Here is a 14908-nt window from a genome sequence, read left to right as displayed (position 1 = left end):
TTTAAAAAACTAATCTAGAGTACAAATAGACCTAATTAACAATTAGAATGACAACTTATAATTACGCTTTGTTTATAAATGCTATAATGTCCAATTCATTGTTCAATGAAATTGGTCATTAATGAAAATCAAAATTATGTTTTCCCTGGTGTCTCCCTGAAGATGCCTCTTAGATGCACAGGCTTTTATGGTGCCCATTTGCTTGCTGCTTTTTAAAGACCAAGCAATATTATACACTCCTGTATAATATTTAATAATGCTGTCCTGTAATTCAAGCTTAACTACATTACACCTCAGCTTGCAAACTAATTTTACACCTTCTTGGTAACTAAGTGGAGGGGCCTGACTAGAAACCTACATTTTCTGTGTCAGACCTAAATAGTTACCTTTGTAATATGGAAAACCCCAAATTGGTAAAGCCATTCACGCCCATAAGAAAGACAGCATCTGGTATTTGAATGAAAGCAAGGCATTGTAAACGAGGGGAATGGAGGCCTCATGTGGAGAACTAGGGAAGTGGATTCTGGAGAGGTGGGGATTTTGGTGGAGAGGCATGTCAGCTATAGGTGATGAAATGCAAGTGATGGGAAGACAGCCATGCATAAAGTCCAGGCTGTTTGGGAATTTGGACCTAAAATTAAGAAGACAGTTTAAGGCAAAAACAGATTTGGGGGTCACCTGAAAAAGTAAATGTTGAAACTGTGTGTAAGTGTGGGATTTCCCATAGATATGTGAAAAGAGAAAAACAAGGCCTGAACTTTGGGGGAACCCACACGTCATGCCAAGTACGAATGTACGTCATTTACTAGGTGAAAGATGAGTTAGTGAAGGAAGCAGAGAAACAGTCAGATGAGGGAGGGTTGTGGGAAGAGCAGAGTATACAGAAGGCAAAAAGCAGAGGAATAGCTGGAAAACCATTGCCCAGTTCTTTGCCTCTCACTGAGATGCCAACGTGCTCTGGAATTTGGGGAAGGTGAAGATTACTGTGAAAGGTCATTGAGTAGCGGGGAAGACGGCCTGGATTCAGATCCTGACTCCCCCACTTTCTCTTTGAGGAACTTTGGGCAGGTGGGCGCATTACTCTGTCCCTCAGTTTACTCCTCTATGAATCAAGGTGATAAGCCAGTGCCCTCTTTTTTTAAGGTTGTTGTGAGGATCAAATACAGATTCGTGGTAAGTGATTAGTTTAGCATCTTGCACAGAGTAAGCCCTCAACATATGGTAGCTGTATTTATTTTGTAGATTTTCTGGAACGAAGTTGCAAAAGCTGAAGCCTGGCATCAACTGAGTGTACCTGGCAAGGTTGTGACTGTCCTGGGTCAGTGGTTCACCAACTTCCGCATACATCACAACCACCTGAAGGCTTGTTCCGTGTGCGGGGCCACACACCCCAATTTCTGATTCAGTAGGTCAGGGGTGGGGTTTGAGTCTGCATGACTAACAAGAAAACCATAGCTGACGCTCCTATCCAAGAACCACACTTTGAAACCCACTGTCTTAGTGAGTGGAAGGAGAGACCCTCCAGTTTTGGGAATCCAACCCATGTCTTCAATCCCTCCACTACCTAAGTCCAATGTGAGAACACACATGTTAGGAAGACCAGCCTTACATGTACCCAGGTAAAATGGGTGGTACAGTATCTCTTACCCCATAAAAGTATTGTCTATTCTGGCCCTAGCTGTGTCCAGAAAATCCACTTGTCCAAGCTTACCTTATATATAAACACTCCTACAAGTCCTAAGCCGATTTCTCTCTGAACGCCCTCTTTTGTGAACATACAAGGCCTGTGTACAATTTTAGGACCTGATGGGTCCCCTGAAGCCCAAGTGGGCTGACAGAAATCACTAACATGACAGCAATTAGCATGTACTGAGTACTTACTGGGTACCACGTCCTGTACTGTTCATTCTACATACAGGGTACCATCCACTTCTCCCAGCTGCTGTGAGAGCCAGACATTATTACAGTGTATTAAAGAGTAGGAGGAAGCCTAGAAAGGTGAAGTCACACATCCAAGGGCACCAGCTGACAAATGACAGAAACCAAGGTTAAACCTGTACTCTCAACCACTCAGCTCCTTGGCTCTTGACTGCTCTCTTTTCCTCAGGAAAGACGTGCATACATGAGAGACTGGCAACTGCAGTCTGCCTACACTGATAACTTCATCTCTTTTCCAGGATAAAAATTTCCCGAGTGATAACTGAATCATTCTTTATGAGGCATGGCTACTAGTCCTTTTGCCATACCATTCAAAGACCGTATTACTCAAGGTGTGTGTCATTGTCTTAAAAACTGAACAGGTGTGTGTGGTTATCCAGAGAAGAATGTAAACAATTACTCTGAGCCTAAGGGTTAGGCTACTATACCCAAGAGGCATTATCTTCTCAGGGTTATTCCTTCTGACCTTCTACTGCTTATTCCCACTTAACTATACCTAAAATAATAGATTTTTTACATATGTTTCTTATTATATTCATTCATCATTATTTCTAGTCTTTATTTCGTTCCTCTCTTTGTTTTATACATGTGGAAACTAAAGCTTAGAGAGAGAGAGAGACGTGGATGAGGTCACTCAGATCCTAAATGGTTGAGCAAGGTTTCAAACCCAGGTTAGGTTGGACTCTGCCATGAAATATGCATCCTGATTCAAAACTCCCAAGAGCTGGTGCAGTCTGACAATTCAAAAAGACAAACTTCTCATTAAGCTGAAAATGAAAATGCCTACATTTCTCGTTCCACACCATATGGCTGAATCCCAGCTGACAGGAAGCTCGTCTGCAACACAGTAGGCTCCTTTCACTGAGTAGGCTGATGGGAGATTTGTGGGGTGGTCATTTCCTAATCTCAGCACTGGCAGCAGCAGTGGTCTTTATTATGCTGCTTCCTTTCTACATTTCTTTTTTTACATGAGAAAACAAATGCTTCTAATGATGGAGAGAGACAGATTTTTATCCTCAATCATTCTCTAAGTGACATATCACAAGCATAAGCAGCAGCAACAACAAAATATCCACCTGCCGTGAAGTGACTGAAAACTACAATAATCTTTCAGCCCTTAGTCTACACAGCGTGGGGTGAAGGAGCTCTTCACTGACACCATCCTAGAGTTTTGTGCACTAAGATTCAACTAAAGTGTTTGGACATCTAAAATTATCCTGTATCTTTGCAAAGTCAGGTTTTAAAGCAATGAGTTGATTTATGAAGCACTAAGAAACTAATGGGAAGTGCCAAACACCATTTATACAAAAGGATCTTGGCAAGAGATACCATCACTTTTTCCCCTGGGCAATTATTTTAGAGCTGGTATAGCAAAGTACTATTGAAAAAGAGAATAGCCTAAAGTGCGTGCATGCATGTGTGTGTGTGTGTGTGTGTGTTTATTAAACCCCAAAATCTAGAACTAATGTGGAAAGTGTCATTTCTGCAAATCATAGAGAAAAACATTAATTGTGAGAGTTGGAAAGGGTCTCAGAACTAATATATTTACATGCAGTTAAGTGCACTGAGGCTGGAGTTCATAGGCAAGGATTTGAACATCGGGCCTATCGCTAACTGGCACCTGATCTTGGGCAAATTTCTTCACTGTTTCAAGCCTTAGGTTACTCATCTGAAAATGGGACAAATTTGAGAAGGCAGCAACATACGATGCACGGTGGAAAGTTTGCGAACTTTCTGACCTGTATAGTGCTTTAAAGTAAAGCAGTTTGCCTTCAAAATACCTGGCTGGGAATTCTAGCTCGCACCCGTTACTATGGCTCGGGTCTGTCACCTGTAAAATGGGGATGAAAAAAATGATGCCTCACTTACACTGTATTGGTGATGTGTAAATACCGGGGGTGCCAAAAAATGTTTACACATCACTTGTACTCATCTTTCGTTATCGGTATATATTATTACAATTTTAATACAGTTTTCCTTTCTTAAAATGTGTATACATTTTTTTTTGGCACTCTCTGTATAATAGTGCATATAAAGCATGGTATCGGAATCATAGCAAGTGGTCTATTTTTTGATAGTCTATCCACTTAAGGGGTTTCAAAAATAAGCACTAAGAGGTCTCCAAAGGACACAGAGGGGAAAAGAATGAAACTACATAGCTATGACTCCAATCTCTGACCTTTCTCCCTCCCAAGCCCCACCTACAACCCAGGGCAGTCCTGGGCTTTTATATATTTTATTTATTGTGATTGGATATAAATTCTTTATATTTAAAAGTTTTTTTTTTTTTTTTAATGAATTCAAAAACACTGTTTGAAAATGTCTGCTCTAGACAACTCTTGTTACAGATAGGAAAAAGCAAGGCCCTGACAGACCAAGGGTGTTTGCTGTCCCAGACCATGGCACCGGGGAGCACAGGACCAGGCATCAGATGCCCCTGGCTCTGTGCCTCTGCACCCTGCACCCTCACTTCCACTGAGTCACCTCAGGTTGGTCACTGTCACCATCTAACTCTGCTCAGCCTGACGCTGGTCAGGATGATGCTGAGTTTTGAAACTGAGATAAGTGAGCATAATGAGACAAGTAACGGTGATAGGGGAGCTGGGGAGAAATACAGGTGGGAGAGTACAGGGTGGGATAATCGGGGGAGGGGGGAGGGGGGAACGCACTTTCTGGCAAGTTGATTAACTGAGGGCAGAGGTGATGACCAGGACAGCAGTGAAACCAGAAGCAGATGCCTAATGAAACTAACAATACAGAGAACAAACAGTAATTTCAAGTTAGCACTTAATGAACATATACTATTGGTTAACCAACCAACTAAGCACTTCCACAGATCATTGCATTCAATCTTTCCAAGACATTGGAAGGTAGATACTTCTAGGACCCCCATTTAATAGATGAAGAAAACAAAGGCACAGAGAGGTTAGATAACTTGCTTAAGGGCCCACAAATAGTAAAGGATAGAGATGAGTTAAGATCAGAATGGGTGCATTTCTGAGCTTTTAACCACTGCATTTCAGTAACTCTTAGGCAGCAATAGAAGGGAAAGTCGGACTAGTATTTGGAACAGTAGCAGTAGCACGCGTAGTAACAGCGGCAGCAGCTACCACTGACTGAGGACTGTTTTGTATGAGGCGCCGTGATAAGTGAATATTACATGATCTCATTAAACCTAGGAAACTCAAGATGGTAGATGCTCGTAGTCCAATTGAGAAAAGAAAGCTGGCTTAGTGATGTCAGTGACGTGTCTAAGGTCACACAGCGAAGAGGTGACAAAGCAGGGATTAAGAGCCAGGTTAGCTCCAGCACGCAACCCCTAAACCACCATGCTAGACCGTTCGGTGTACAGCCACAGACACTGATTGGCTGTGTTCTCAGACTCAAGGACTGTGACAGCGGGACCACAGAAATTCCTGCCAATGTTTTTACAAACAAATTCTTGGGCCCTTCCGCCAGAGCATCTAATGCAGTAAGTCATGGTTGGATCTATGAACATAAATTTTTCAGAGGTTCCCTAGATGATTTTTTTTTTTGGGGGGGGCTACTAAGACCAAATTTATTCAATAACCTGGTAAAATTTTCATTATAAGTATCCAACAGTATAAAAAGTACAAAACAGATTTGTAGATTTCTAATACATTAATCAAAGTGCATGACGACATATATCACACCCTACAAGCAAAGAGAGGGAAAAAAGAAGATTGTGCGTGAGGTCTAATAATAAATGAATAAATATACACAGAAGTAGAGATGATCCACATTGTAGTATATTCTATCACAAATACTGCAGCCACAATGTCCAAAAAAAAAAAAAGAAAGAAAGGAAAAAAAAGGAACCATTTTAAAATAGCTCAGGAGGAAGAAGATAATGGTTGGGCCTCGTAATACGCTTCAAAGGCTGTGGGACAGCAGACCCCACTCCCTGTGTAGTCTGTGCATATAGTGGCTTGTAGTTTTTTCCAAAAGGAAGAAATATAAAATTTTAAGTATAGATTAAGAACTATAAAACTACAAGCTGCCCATAAAAGGTGGCTCACTCCTCATTGCTGTTTATACTATGCAATTTTTAAAATCCAGTTATAAAGCATAAGCACTGAGTCATGTTATTATAAGGTAGGCAAATGCTCCTTCCTCCCTTGGTATGAAAAATCTAAACCAGTAATATATTTTTCCTGAACTTTTACAAAAGAGGCAGTGAGAGCACTTTGGTTTGGGTTCACGTAAGAGGATTTCAATAAAGATTTTAGAACTGAACGGCTCCACCTTCAGGATTTGTCATCTAACATCTCGATGTTCAAAAAGCGTGAGTAAAAGAAGCCAAACCAAAGCCAACCTTCTCAGCATTAACACCTTTTTTCTTTTAGAATTTTACTTTAATATAGAGTGGAAAAAAACAAAACCCACAAAACCAAACAAACCTTAATAGGTTAAAACAAGTCCAACAATTACTCTACCCAGATAAAACCTTCACAAAGGTCAACTGAAGTAATACAGAGCTAAAACTGAATTGTGCAGATTTTCAATGAATGCACCACTCCCGAGGCACAAACAAAGGTGATTCTTAGCTTAGAACCAGGTTTAGTAATCACGATAGCAGGTATATAGGTACACAGGTCTTGACTGCTTCTTGCAAGACTGCCAATGTGAGGACAGATGTGCCCTCTTATATTTCTTGTCATGAGCACACATCCCACTCAAAGCTCAGTGTTGGCACACATGCCACAAAGACTTCATGAGTTGAGAAATTTTCACCAGGGACCAGGCGCTGGGGTGACAGTTTCAACAGCCTCATTTTAAGAGAATCCAGAAACCATTTCACTTTTCCTCTCAAATGTACATAGTAGCATCAGACCGATTAAATGCTTAAAGTTTCCTTACCTAAAACTCGTAATCTCTCAGCTCCTACTACGACTTCATTGTTATCCGCAGAGAAGAGCAATTTTCCAGAAACTGTCTTTACTTCAAACTTTTGGCCATAAGCTTCTACAGCTTTTGGACCTAGAAGGGGTGGGGGAGGGAGAGAGAGAGAGAGAGAGAGAGAGAGAGAGAGAGAGAGAGAGAGAGAGAGAGAGAGAGAACATTAGGCTCATTGCATTTAATTACAATGAGCTCTTCATAGAGTGCATACATCTGACAAGATTGTATTGGACTTTAATATAAGTGGATTGGTTTTCAGAAGCCAACCGTGAAAATCAGTCTCATGACTTTAGCCATGTCCTGTCAATTACTTTTAATCATATGCTCTCAGGCTATGATTTTAAAGACCATCATGCCTTTCCTTCAAGCTAATGCTTGAATGAGATTTCTCTCAGCTAACCATCAAATTACTGTCAAATATTTGTAGGTATAGGCTTGAGTGTACTGAGGCACAAGAGGCTCACCACCTCTGGAAGCAACCAACATATCTTTGGCTAGTCCTAACTGCTGGAAAGGGCACCTGTACATTCAGCTGAAATCTGTCTCACTCTGTCTGTACCCTTGACCCCCTGGCTGCATTTGACATCAGACAGGTCTGTTTCTTCAGTATACCGATCATTTCCTGGCCGAAAAGGCTATAATATTTTGCAATTACTTGCCTAGGAAGTTGTTGAACCATTTATGCTGGGATTTCTTTCCATAAAAAATAAGTTTTGAGGGTTTGTCATATGACAACAGATATTATTCTTGAAGGTGGGGCTGCAGAAGACAAGGCCCCCGTCTGCTTCCATAGCACTTATCTTCTGACGGAGACAGACAGATGTCAATTTAAACACTGATTGATAAATAAATAAAACCCACAGAGAGTTTTGGGTAGTATGGGGAACAAACAGGTTCACGTGTTAGAATTCCTAAAAAAAGAAAGGAGACATTTCAGTGTATCTGAGCTGGAGCCACCTGAATACATGAAGTTTATCAGAATAACCTGGGAGTGTAATCACCCTCATGGAACCTAGCTTGGATCAAAAGGAATTTATCTTTTGATCTAGAAATTCATACAGAAAAAAATTATATTTATATTTAACCAAATCTGCCCAGGAGAGTCTGAGATAGAATTCTGTTTCCTTCGAGTTATTTTTCCAGACAGTGTTACTTATGAATAAAACGTAGTAATGAAAGGGCCCACAATGCCTCCCAGGCAGACACCACCAGGAACACCCCTTGCTGGGAGGGAAAACACACACGTGGGAAACCACACGAGACGTCTCAGTAACAAGGAAGAACTTACTGTAGTATTTGGCCTTCTATGAGGTTATTTGGGTCAGGGTTTAAGGAAGCAAAGCTTTGCTGTGGATTAAATGCTGTCAGGAAGTAGGAATCATCTATAACTGGTATCTTAATAAATCTGTTCTAGAAGTAGGGAAGACCAGAGCAATGCTAGAACTGTCATGGATAAAGAAAAAACAGGCATATAAGCTAGGCTAGAGAGATGTTTGTTCAGTTTGTGGTTTGGGTAAATGTTCTCATTTTTGTCTGCGTTCAGAATGACCTTTGTTCAGAGACATGTTTGTGTTCAGAGCTGTCTTTGTTGTTCCTTTGTCTTGATCTGGCATGGCCACCAAGTGGCCTTGTCTGGTGTGGATGTTCTGTGAAATTATTTACGGTTAAACAGGAAAGCGCTGAGGACTGGCTAATAGTGCCAGGCCGGCCCCTAATGTCTGGGGCTGCTTTCCTTTCCTTGTCAAGGCTATCAGTCTAAGACTCAGAGGATAAGAATGATGTCTCAACTCTCTCATTTTCTGGTAATGTGACTTTGAGCAAATCATTTGATCTTTCTGAAGATCTCATTTTCCGCCATCCATAAAATTGGACTATCACCACCTATTCTACCTACCCCCACAGAAAGGTTAGAAGGATCAAAAGGATCACACTATACACTGTGTGTATAAAAAGAACTTTGTAGGCAGAAAAGTGCTGTGAAATGCAGAGGACGCTCTTGTGATTATCATCAGCATTGAGACCACGAATGATCATGACCATTTTTCTAATGCAGTGGCCACAACATATTGAAGAGAATTAATGATAAGCATCTTGTAGTGAGTGCACTTGCCTCACGCACATAATCATGTCAATTTGGCAGACCTCATCTCTTGCCAGAACATCCATACTAGCCTGCTGACAAAAATAAGGACATTGGACGGGCTCCTTAATGAGTGGGGGATTGAAATAGCAGATATTGCACGGCATTTCCAAATGGCATGGGGCCTGCAAGTTATCTTCTCTGACTGCCTCCATGCTGTAGGTGAGAAGAGCAAGTGGCAGCAAGGTTAAGGGTTCCTCAAGGTCACCAAATGAGCTAATGGCAGATCTGGGTCTGGCCTGAGCTCTCAAAATTGTTCCACAGAAGAAAAAAGGGTGTTTATTTATCTAGGAAGGAAAAGGGGGTTGGAGCCAACACAGGAGTAACAGCTAGGAAAGGAGCTTTTGGAGGATGAGGGGAAGTAGAAAGATGGGGACCAGGGCTAGAGAGATCCTGAAAGAACAGAGATGCACATGAGGGCTTCGGATTAGTTGTCCTGGGAGGAGGGCTAAGGTGCAGCTGCCTTCTTGGTGACACCAAAAACTTGAGGAAAATCTGTAATATTTGTCAATGCTTTGGGGTCGTTACCCCTTTTTTTAGAAGGGAGATTGAAAATCAAGAGGTCAAGACGTGCTAATGAATGAATGAATGACCTCTGAAGGGGCCCAGGTGAGCACCGTTTGCCTACTCTGGATCCAGTTAGATGGCAAAGTGGTGGCAGGAGTAGGGGACACAAATACCTGGCCTTTGCCTCCCTCCATGGACTTAGGCGATAACATGAGATGTGGCCCCTGAGGCGTCGAGAACACATGCCTGTGTGTGAAATGTGCTTCCTCTGAACTTATGAATGGGACATGAGACGTACAGGAAAGTGTGCTGAGGAGACGGCAGTAATCAGAGAGCACAAGACACACATTATCTTGCTTTTCAGGGCTGCTCAGAATACGACATGGAATTTTCCATGGGCAGAACCATTTGGGTACATAAAGGTCAGTAACAGTAATTTGGCGAAAACCCCCCAGAGTGCTGGCTCAATGGTACAGTCGGCTTGTGCTCTTACTGATTTCACCTGGGACTGCCAAACCTCCTCAGACATGGTGAAATCTCAAAAAAATGATTCTAGAGAGAAATGCAAATGGAATTGGAGACTGCTCAGGAGGTCCCTTGGTGAACCCATTGTTCCTCTGTGGGATGGAAAAATATCACTAATCGTAACTTGAAACTAATCTTCAGTTAATCTCCATCTGTGTGTGGCAGTCGGTGTCTGAAGTCACTGATTCCCCAAACAGGGAGATCTGACCAGGATGCGTCAGCAGGGTCCCAGTCATGCCACGGCCACCAGTTTGGGAGCTGGAAAGGCCTGGGGCCATGCAGCCTAATTGCTTTCCCCACCTCCCTTGACGCTGGGACCTTTGCCCACTCTGGCAAGAGGCCGTGGAAGGCTCCCCCACACTTTTTCTTCCTGCAGCTCAGTGGGTTTCCTGTCCAGCCCCACCACGGAGGAGACACTAAATCAGCCGCAGTATCAGTCAAACGGGCATTTGTGGTGTAGCCTAGGAACTTAACTACCACTTAAAACATTGTTTCGCAACACAAGATTACCTGAATCGGTAACACTGGAATTTTTTTCTGGGCTTTTGAAACATTCTGTAGATAAGCAGGAAAATTCTTGACTCCTCTGGACTGCCTTAGTAAACCTGGCCTCTTGGACGACAGGAGCCATTTGCTGAGGGATAGGTGCACCACCTGGTACACTACCAGGTGGAACAGGCTTTAGAAGAAACTGGCTCCTGGAAGTGCTGTGTGCTGTCCATGTGTGTAACCGTAAAAAGATAATCCTGAAAGAGCACTTCAGAGGTAGGGCTGTGTGTGGGGGAATGCTTTAGAATTATACTATGGACACATCTAGCCTCTCTAGAAATCATCTTAAAGGGCTCCTGCTGGCTGGTGATAGATGGCTGTTTGCTCATCTCATTTGAATATTAGCTACCTCAGGCCTTGCCTGCGGAGTTAGGGATAGGTTTGCCAGCTTCCAAGAGGGCCCGATTTGGGCAGGGGAGACAGAAAAACGGAAGGCTGGGAAGGAGGGAGGTAAGAGAGAGGAGAAAATAGAAGGGAAAAGAGAGAGAGAAGGGGGAGCGACAAGGAGGAAGAAAGAAGGGGCAGAGCGAAAGAAGAGGGGGAAGAGGAGAGAAGGGGAAGAAAGAGAGAGAGAAAGGGAGCATGGGGGAAGGGAGATGGGAAAATGGGGAAAGTGGGAAGGGGAAGTGTGGAGAGGAAGGAGGAAGAGGAGGGCAGAGAGGGGAAAGAGAGCAAAGGGGAGGAAGAGGGGAGTCAGGGGGAGAAAATGGAAAGGAGGACGTGGGGATGGAGAGGGGGAGAGGGAAGGAGGGAGAGGGCAGGGGAGAGAGAGACTGACTGACTGAGTCTTGCTGAATAATAATAATTTGGCAGTTCCGGCTTTATTAAAACAACATCTTTCAAGTAAACCAAATATCCCACTACAAATAAATGGCAAACGATCAACGGGCTAAATAAGTTCCTTTTGGATGCGGAAGTCTGGGGGCCAGAGGTTGGATTTATTTCCCGTCTGGAGGTAATTTTCACACACGCCACTTAAATCACTGCTCACTGAAGCTGTTTATTTAGTTATTTAGCACTGTGACTAGGCCAGATGTCCTACAAGCACCACGGACCATGCAATCGCAGGCTGGAACAACGTGGTTATGGACTATGGGCTCTGCCGTGCAGCGATTCCTCCCACGCCTGTGTTTTCCCTGGTAGATGGTCCAAGTCACCCCCTGGCTGTGGAGCATCCACAGGCAGTGCTCCTGCGAGGCACACAGTGGGGCTCTTTCCCCAGCAGGACTCTGGGCACAAAGGCACCTGTTTCCCCATGGCATGTGCATTGGTGGGGCCCCAGATGTTGTAGTCACAGTAACGTTTCAGGGCATTTGGGCAACTGGCTTCAAAAATGTCCATCTGTATACTTTTCCTTCAGCCCTGGAGCTAAACAAATGGCATTCTCTGCCTGGAAGTATAACAATGCCATTCAGACGCACACCCCTTTCCCTTTCCACTGTGGGGTGAATAATGGCTCCTGTTTACTGCTGCGTGTAACCTACAGAGGGGGCACTGGCCATACCACTCAACGTATTACCACAGCCAGGAGGCCCATGTTTATCACTGCAAGCATGGCTGTGAATAACCAATCCTCGTTTAAATTTTAGGAACATGCAGCTTAAAACCCAGTGGGTGCTTTCCATAGCGGTTAGGAGCAGATCTGCTATGTTAAAAAGAACCACACAAAAATATTCAGTGAAGGTCCATCTGCATCTTGCAATTGAATTAAGGTTCAAAGTCAGCACATACCACAAATACGGCATGGATTCAAACGACCATTAGAAATCCCCTTTACGCCCCATAAAGTATGGTGTGCATGGTTTTGTGTATACTGGGCTCTCTTTCAATTAATTCAGCACAGTCAGCCTTTCCTCCAGCGTTGGAGCAGAAAGCTTATCTGTGGTTGAGCACCCGATGAAGCAGCTGGCTTCTGTTTAGGGGCTATGCTACATGGAAAATAGTTTATTCCGCCCTAAACAAACATTACTGAATCTGCATAACTTAAATGTGTGTATATGACAAGACGCTACCCTTTAGTAGATTCATGGAACACATGCCACCTTCTCTCTCTCTCTAACACACTGTAAAATGTGTTAGCAGACATTTCTTTCTTTAGTTCACATGGTGCTTCATTCAATTTTTGGTTCTGAGTACTTAGCATGGACTAGGCACCACCAAGTTTTCTTCTCTTACCTGTTATCAGCTGAGTTAGCACTTTAGTCTGGTCATTGAGAATGTTCACTGTCACATTTCTGGCTGATTTGAAATACAGGGCATTACCCTGTAATAAGAAAATAAGAGAAACACATGAAAATGGCAGCAGATTTCTAAACGAAAAACTGAAATCGCAACTCTCAAGGGGCTGCACTGGTTTCAGCCAAGTTCTCACTGATGTGTCTTGATTTGAAAACTTCAAGTGTTTAATGATCCCCACGTACGTGATAATTAACTGGCATTTGTCCAAAATGGATTTCCTCCAAAGAGACACACAGAGAGACAGACACACATTCAAAGATTTCCCTAACACACACACACACACACACACACACACACACACACACACGAATCAGAGACAAAGGGTGACACTGAGCCCTGTAGATCTAAAACCCCGCAGTCCTAGCATTGGCACATGGGGTGATCAGGGATGACTGACAATCTCCTAATCTTACCCTTCCTAGTTTACAATTTCTCTTAAGGAACCGTACAGAGTCCTTAATGGAGACCAGAAAGCTTATGTAAAATACTCAATGTCTGCCCCTCTGGCATGTCCACCGGTTGTCAGAATCCAGGTGCTCCTGAGGAGACTGAAATCTCTTTGTGCAGACATTTGCCACACAGATATACAAAACCCAGGAGACCCTGCATCTCCCATTAGGTTCCTGCCTCCCTTTTCTTGTTTCCAAATTTCTTTTCCTTCAGCCTTTCTCTGCCTTCATCCAATTCGTGCTTGATCAAAAAGGCCACCCAATTCCTTTCTCAAGAATGACTCAAAACAGGGGTTGGCACGTTTTTCTATCCAGGGTCTGATAGTAATAATATATAGGCTGTCTGGGATGTATAGTTCTGTGGTAACTATTCAACTTCTAACTGCTGTTTTGGTGCAAAACAGCCACAGACAAATGGGTATGGCTGTATGCCCATAAAACTTTATTCATAAACAATGAAATCTGAACATCATATCATTAAAAATATTCAAACTTAAAGTAATCTTATTGTATCTTAAAATATTATTCTCCCCCCTATCATTTGAAAATATAAAAACTATTCTTAGTTCACTGGCTACATGAAAACAGGCAATGGGCTGGATTTAGCCCACAAGCCATAGTTTGCCATCCCCTGGCTTACTTGTTTTCCCTTTCCTGGAGTAAACTAAAGCCATCAACTAAAGGATGCATCACTGACAGAACATGTCAGTAATCAGATAGGTGTGTAGAAAAAAGAATATGGAGTGCCATTGTTGTCTTTCCAGAACTTTGTTACATCTTGGCATATATCGACCTGAAAATTCAATAATACCAGTATGCACTGAGTCCCAAACAGAAAAAACCATTGTCCTAAGAATTGTCAGGAAAGACAGGCAAGACTCCGTCTTTACTTTGAAAGTCTTATGTTCTAATGGGGACAAGGAGATGGGCACAGATATCATATCAGACAGAGAACAGTAGGGTGATGAGGGAGGTACAAACCACATGTGTGGGAACTTTCCTGAAGGGTAAGATTATTCATAACTTAAGGCTCTGGAGTGGGATGCAAAGGAGATATTCATGCTTGAGCTGAGCCTTGAAAAGAACAGATACAGTTTGATCAAGTTGACATGAAAAAAGGAGGTCATGGAGGTGGGAAGGTTATGGACTGATTGTCTAATGTTTTTTTCCTTCAAAAACTGGTAGGTGCAGGATGGGGTTAGCGAGCCTCGCCTACTGCCTGCTTATGGCAGAGTGGCAGGGCCGTACTGAGGTGGTTCCCACAGGCCAAGGAGGGCACGGGGTGGCCATTGCCAAGACATATTTTCCACAGATGGTCTGGAGTCATGGTCTTTCTCACCCAAAGTCAATGGCTAAAATGGATGATCAGTACTCAGGCTCTGAATAACCAGTCAACCTTGGGTGAGAGCTGTGGTCCTACTGTCAGGGAGACAGATGATGACTTCTGTACCTCAGGGCAACGATTGATTCACTGTAATCCCTCCTCCTCAACAGTTTGCCTGATAAAAAGAGGTTTTATTTATTTTTTAAATTGCTTCAGGGAAGAAGAAATACATTAAATCTAATATTGACATTTTTTTTTTTTTTTGTCCATTAGGAAATAAGTATTAGCCAGAAACAGTTTCTTTGGCATTACTTCTGG

At 42.9% G+C, this 14908-nt stretch overlaps 1 protein-coding gene across 4 annotated transcripts in view; it reads right to left on the bottom strand.

Annotated features, from left to right (window-relative positions):
- The window catches only part of SGCD (sarcoglycan delta), an 827683-nt gene that overhangs the window by 130818 nt on the left and 681957 nt on the right, over positions 1–14908 (bottom strand). For all 4 annotated transcript variants that reach the window (XM_074313830.1, XM_074313831.1, XM_019750404.2 and 1 more), the window contains 2 exons: positions 12755–12842; positions 6820–6939 (listed from right to left, as the gene is read on the bottom strand). In XM_074313830.1, coding sequence (XP_074169931.1) covers positions 6820–6939; positions 12755–12842 — 208 coding nt within the window. The remainder of the gene's footprint in view (positions 1–6819; positions 6940–12754; positions 12843–14908) is intronic.

Source organism: Rhinolophus sinicus, linkage group LG10, assembly GCF_036562045.2.
Source record: "Rhinolophus sinicus isolate RSC01 linkage group LG10, ASM3656204v1, whole genome shotgun sequence".
NCBI lineage: Eukaryota > Metazoa > Chordata > Mammalia > Chiroptera > Rhinolophidae > Rhinolophus > Rhinolophus sinicus.
The sequence above is the reverse complement of the archived record's forward strand: the minus strand, read 5'-3'. Positions and strand labels throughout refer to the sequence as shown.